We start from the raw sequence: 6,328 nt of genomic DNA, 5'->3' as shown, positions 1-6,328 counted from the left end.
AATTACATTGAATATGTAGATTGCTTTGGGTAGTATCGACATTTTAACAATATTTGTTCTTCCAATCCAGGTGCATGGACTATTTTCCCATTTTTTTGTGTGTCGTCTTCAATTTTTTCCATAAGCTTTCTATAGATTTAAGTGTATAGATTTTTTTTTTTTTTACCTCTTTGGTTAGATTTATTCCTAGGTATTTTATGGGTTTTGGTGCAATTGTAAATGGGATCAATTCCTTGATTTCTGTTTCTGTTGCTTCACCGTTGGTGTATAGGAATGCAACCAATTTCTGTGCATTGATTTTATATCCTGCAACTTTGCTGAATTCATGAATCAGTTTTGGCAGTTTTTTTTGGTGGACTCTTTAGGGTTTTCCATATAGAGTATCATGTCATTTGCGAAGAGTGAAAGTTTGACCTCCTCCTGACCAATTTGGATGCCTTTTATTTTTCTGTGTTGTCTGATTGCAGAGGCTAAGACTTCCAATACTATGTTGAGTAACAGTGGTGAGAGTGGACATCCCTGTGTTGTTCTTGGTCTTAAGGAGAAAGCTCTCAGTTTTTCCCCATTGAGGATGATATTAGCATTGGGTCTTTCATATGGCTTTTATGATCTTGAGGTATGATCTTTCTATCCCTACTTTCTTGAGGGGTTTTTATCAAGAAATGATGCTGTATTTTGTCGCTTTTTCTGCAGTTATTGGGAGGATCATATTGTTCTTGTCCTTTCTTTTATTGATGTGATGAATCACATTGATTGTTTTGTGGATATTGAACCAGCCCTGCCTCCCAGGTATAAATCTCACTTGGTCGTGGTGAATAATTTTTTTTAATGTATTGTTGGATCTAGGTGGCTAATATCTTGTTGAGGATTTCTGCATCCATGTTCATCAGGGAAATTGGTCTGTAGTTCTCATTTTTAGTGGGGTCTCTGGTTTTGGAATCAAGGTAATGTTGGCTTCATAGAAAGAGTCTGGAAGTTTTCTTTCCATTTCTATTTTTTTGGAACAGCTTCGAGAGAATGGGTGTTAACTCTTTCTTAAATGTTTGGTAGAATTCCCCCTGGAAAGCCATCAGACCCTGGACTCTTGTTTTTTGGCAGATTTTTTATTACTAATTCGATTTCTTTACTGGCTATGGGTCTGTTCAAATTTTCTATTTCTTCCTGTTTCAGTTTTGGTAGTGTATGTTTCTGGGAATTTGTTCATTTCTTCCATATTGCCCATTTCATTGGCAAATAATTGCTCATAATATTCTCTTATTATTGTTTTTATTTTTGTTGTGTTGGTTGCGATCTCTCCTCTTTCATTCTTGATTTTATTTATCTGGGTCCTTTCCTTTTCTTTGTGGTCAAACTGGCTAGTGGTTTATCAGTTTTGTTAATTCTTTCAAAGAACCAGCTTCTGGTTTCATTGATCTGTTCTGTTTTTTTTGGTTTCAATAGCATTAATTTCTTCTTTAATCTTTATTATTTCCTGTCTTCTGCTGGTTTGGGGTTTTATTTGATGTTCTTTTCCCAGCTCTTTAAAGCTTAAAGTTAGGTTGTGTATCTGAGATCTTTCTTCCTTCTTTAGGAAAGCTTGGATTGCTATATACTTTCCTCTTATGACCACCTTTGCTGCATCCCAGAGGTTTTGGGTTGTGGTGTTATCATTTTCATTGGCTTCCATGAAGTTTTTTAATATCCTTTTAACCTCTTGGTTAGCCCATTCATTCTTTAGTAGGATGTTCTTCAGTCTCCAAGTATTTGTTACCTTTCCAAATTTTTTCTTGTGGTTGATTTCGAGTTTCATAGCATTGTGGTCTGAAAATATGCACAGTGTGATCTCAATCTTTTTATACTTGTTGAGGATTGATTTGTGTCCCAGTATGTGGTCTACTCTGGAGAATGTTCCATGTGCAATCCTGCAAATTTTCATTAACTGGTGCTTCATGTTTATACATGTATTATATGTTCCCAAATATGCTAAATTGTTCAATTCAGTGCTTCACATAATATTACACTATTTTGCCTCATAAGAAGTTTAAAAGGTTATTTTCAGGAGGCATACTATTCTTGCCTTCATAGAAAGAAATGCTTCTTCCCTAAGTCCAGATAAGTGCTAATAAATAATTTCAGATGGCTACTTTCAGACCCAAGGTCCTGGTTTATATCCAACATACAGTTGCATATTGTCATTTGTTTTTGATCTGTAATTGCTGTTAATCAATATTTTACAAGAAAGATGTGTTTGATTAGTTGATGCTGGTTAAATACTCAGTCTTGAGAAGATACAAACTTCAGATGAGAACACTGGAGAGTTTTTCCCTTCTAACCCTCCCTATCACTCATGTGTGGCTTCAGTGGTTTCCAGCTGCTGAGTACTTTCCCTGTGACCTGAGACATGACAATGAGGAAAGGTCCTTCCTGGCCCTGAGGAACAAAACCATGAAACATAAAGAACCTGACTGTTGATAAGTGATCCTTTCAAGGAAAGATCTTGATCAAAAAGGGGAATGTGAAACTTAGTAATGGGAAACCTCACCAAAATCTATTTGGGTGGTTTTGGCAAGGGGAGGTCTTAAGGCCTCCCACTAGTGGTTAATTGTATACCCAGAAATAAAAAATGGACTTGACCTGAAATGTACTAAACCTTGTGCCCAGATACTACTCTGCTTCTCCAGTCAGAAAGAGACTCTCTCCTCATCATCCTGGGCAATAGAACCAACAATGAAGCCACCACACGTCAAACTACCAGGTTACTCCAAAGGACTTTTAGTTCATTACAACCTTCACAACATACTCTGTTTATCCTTTCTTTTTCTTTTCTTTTCTTTTCTTTTCTTTTCTTTTCTTTTCTTTTCTTTTTTTAAAATTTTGTCTCTTCTTTGTTCCCCAGGCATAAGTAGGGTTTGCTGTAGCTTTTTTGTACAGGATCACAATTCTGATTTATTCCTGAACAACCCCATATTTCGCTGATAAAATGTCAGTGTCTATTTTTAAGGTTAACATCACCAACACTTGTCTCTCGAGTACTGTCTTTTTAGCATGGAGCAACTGAACTCAGGTTTGAGTGACATTATTGCCTTCTTTACCATTTGGTAACTTTCAATCGACCAGCAAGGAATGTGATGTTTCAAGACTGGGAACCAAGAGTGCTTGTGTGGAGGCAAGATGGTGAGTGCCTGGGCTCAGGTGTGCTGGGTCTTTTTTCTGTCACTTAGTGCTACTGATTCTGGGTCTATGTGGTGCGACACTAGGACTAGCATGGAACTTCTAGGATGCTACTTCTTGGCTCCCACCCCAAACTTGCAACATAATTTCCTAGTGGATTTCTAGAATACATAATTTCTATGCACACTAAAGCTCAAGGAGCCTTAGTTACTTGATTCTGAGCTCAGTCTTTCCATTAGAATAACATGGTGTTTTAAATATAATCATCACTGGTATCCTTGCCCACAGATTCTGCCAATAGGTCTCCATAGGAGCCTCAGGGTTCTTTTAATTAAGTGCTCCAGGTGATTCTAAGTGAGGCTATGGTAAAGCATGAGGGCCCCTCAGAAACTTATTAGAGTTGAGTGCTGGCTTTGCTCCTTAACACAGAGACAGGGACATAACACTGTCTTCTCTACATGAGTTTGGAGGGGTCAGGTCCACACAGCACAGATTTCCTATGCTGTAGTAGATTGTGTAGATGTCGGTTGGAGAGGAGGCTGTATGAAGACAGGAAAGAGAAACTGGGAGAATTGATCTTGTTGTAGGAGCTCATAGTTTTTGAATAGCTCCTGACACAGAAAAGAGTAGGAAGCTGGGCCTTTTTAGTATTTCAATGTCCTGACTGTAGATGAGTAGTTAACAGGTGAAGAGACTTTACCTTAAAGGCAAATGCTCATGTTCCGGCTGTGACTTCCCCACAAGTATCTCCTGAGAAAGAAACCTAGGGCACAGGAGGAAGAGGATGAAATGGCTGGTTCTCCGGTAAGCCTTGCCTCCCAGGTTAGAGGCTATGTGTCGTTTTTTCCTCCTGAAGTTCTATGCGTTCAAAAATTGCAAAAATTTGTTTCTCTAGTTCTGATATTACTGTCTTATGAGTCTTTTCACCTACTTTTAAAACATGATATTGAATGTTATCTCTTTTAGGATTTCTTTGCTTTATTCTAGAGCCTTCTCGCCATTCTTTCCAAACTGGCTTCCAATAGGACATGAAAACTGTCATTTTGAATTACTGTCCTGCAACTTTTAAAAATTTTCCTTCTGGGAGAGGTCTGTGGGGGAGGGCATTGAATCTGAGACTCCTACAGTAGATGGGCTTGTGTTTTGGTGTATTAGTCAAGGAGAACAGAACATATTTAAGTCACATTAGGATGCTTTATCAGCTCTTTGTGGACTAGGATTAGGCAAATGCACAAATAAACAAGATGGACATGTGGCCCAAAATAACCTCAAAAGTTCTGGAAATGAAACAGCTTTGCTCTCCAGGATGCAAGGGGAAAAAGAAAAAAAAGATGCTGTATTTACAACACGCTCAACATTAAGGGGGAATTGGCGCTATTTGTGGCTTGCGAGTTTTATAAACCCACTGTTTTTTCTCAATTAGATTCCTATTCTGATTTACTTTTGGGTGGCCACAAGAACACAGGTGTGATAATGCGTCCTTCCATCTGCCTCAGGCACTGATAACAATTGGCTTCATTAAATCGAATGTTAACTTCTTTTACTTGGCTTGGTGCTCTCTGCCACATTCCTCTTATATAACGTGAATATGTCTCTTAGTCATTCCTATGGATTGTATGGATTTACTAAGACATGTGCAGAAGCCATCACATTCAAACTGGAGACTCCTTTCTTCTGAGTTTCTCTTTGCTTGTAGTTTCCACTGGAAAGTGAAGGCTTTCTCTCTCTCTCTCTCTCTCTCTCTCTCTCTCTCTCTCTCTCTCTCTCTCTCTTGTGTACTGGAGATACTGACTTCTGGGAGAGGTGGTTCTGTGTCAGGGAGGTTCCAAATTGTAAGTTTTCATTGTATTTCTTACTCATGTGACAGACATTCTTTTCTTTACTTCTTTGTATTTTCAGGAAGAAAAAAAAACAAGGATCACATAGTTAACAGGGTAGAGTGTCAAAATCTTAAGATACAATATAGCACAAATGCTGATTGAAATGAAAAATTACAGAGAAATACAAGACTCAGGAATATTAGCTATTTTCTTTATATCACTCTGTGTATGTGTCCATAGTGTGATTAAATGACAGAAACATAATCATCCACAAATAGAATTATAAGTTTTATGCCATTGAGGTATTGTTTTGGGAGAATGTTTCTTAATTTAAGTCACCAAGACAACATTTTGCTCTCTCACTTTCAATGTGTATATTGCCCGTTTGAAAAGTTTAGATATGTGCAGGGGTGCCTGGCTGGCTCAGTTAGTAGAGCATGAAACTTTTGATCTCAGGGTTGTAAGCTCAAGCCACACATGGGTGTATATTTTTCTTCAAAATTTTTGAAGATAAAATGAAAGTTTACATATGTGCATAAAATGTAAAAGGTAGATCAGTTTTGTGTGGATACCTTCTTGTTTTTATCACCATTCTCAGTTTTGAAACCTGCTATGAATGTAATTTTACATTGGTGTCTATTGATTAATGTTTTTTGTTAGATAAATTCTAGGTCAGAGAACCCAGGTTAAAATTCAGTTTCATGGGATACGTGGGTGGTTCAGTAGGTTGAGTGTCTGACTCTTGATTTTGGCTCAGGTCATCCCAGGGATGTAGGATGGCATTCCGCGTGGTGTTCTGTACTGAGTGTGGATTCCGCTTAAGATTCTCAGCTTTTCTGTATGCCCTTCTCCTCACTTCCACTTTCTCTGACTCAAATAAATAAATAAATAAATAAATAAATAAATAAATAAATAAATAAATAAATAAATAAATGGTTAATTTAAGAATATCTAGTTTTTTACATTTACTGGAAGTATGAAAAAATATTCTGTAAAGGGAAAAAACAATGTTTCATCCCCTAGATTATTCGTGTGTGTGTGTGTGTGTGTGTGTGTGTGTTGATCTATGAAAACTTTTAGAATCTAGTAATTATTAATGTTTAGAATGTATTGGTGTTGCCTTTCTTGCTTTAACCTGTAGAATCTATAATTGCTATAGAACCCATTCATTTCATGTACTCTGATAATTCTTTCCTGGTTCTTCTGCTCCTTTGTTATTCAAAAGTGAATACCTTCCCACATAGGCTAATTAATACCTTGTTAGAGATGCAGACTCAGTTCCCATCCCAACTCCTGAATCAGAGCCTGCATTTTAATACCATCTCCAAATCACTGTTGTGAAATTCATTAGAATTCGA

The 6,328-nt window shown here is 37.3% G+C and overlaps 1 protein-coding gene across 6 annotated transcripts in view; it reads left to right on the top strand.

The window, feature by feature from the left end:
• Window positions 1–3,213: 3,213 nt before the first annotated feature.
• Window positions 3,214–6,328, top strand: part of LOC111558099 (putative protein ZNF720) — a 45,037-nt gene continuing 41,922 nt past the window's right edge. The window contains exon 1 of one of the 6 annotated variants that reach the window (XM_045047136.1): window positions 3,214–3,954. In XM_045047136.1, the coding sequence (XP_044903071.1) occupies window positions 3,940–3,954 (15 nt within the window). In that variant the 5' untranslated portion in view covers window positions 3,214–3,939. The remainder of the gene's footprint in view (window positions 3,955–6,328) is intronic. The other 5 variants (XM_023244975.2, XM_045047140.1, XM_045047134.1 and 2 more) reach the window with 5 other exon arrangements.

Source organism: Felis catus, chromosome E2 (genome assembly GCF_018350175.1).
Source record: "Felis catus isolate Fca126 chromosome E2, F.catus_Fca126_mat1.0, whole genome shotgun sequence".
Taxonomy (NCBI): domain Eukaryota; kingdom Metazoa; phylum Chordata; class Mammalia; order Carnivora; family Felidae; genus Felis; species Felis catus.
The sequence above is the reverse complement of the archived record's forward strand: the minus strand, read 5'-3'. Positions and strand labels throughout refer to the sequence as shown.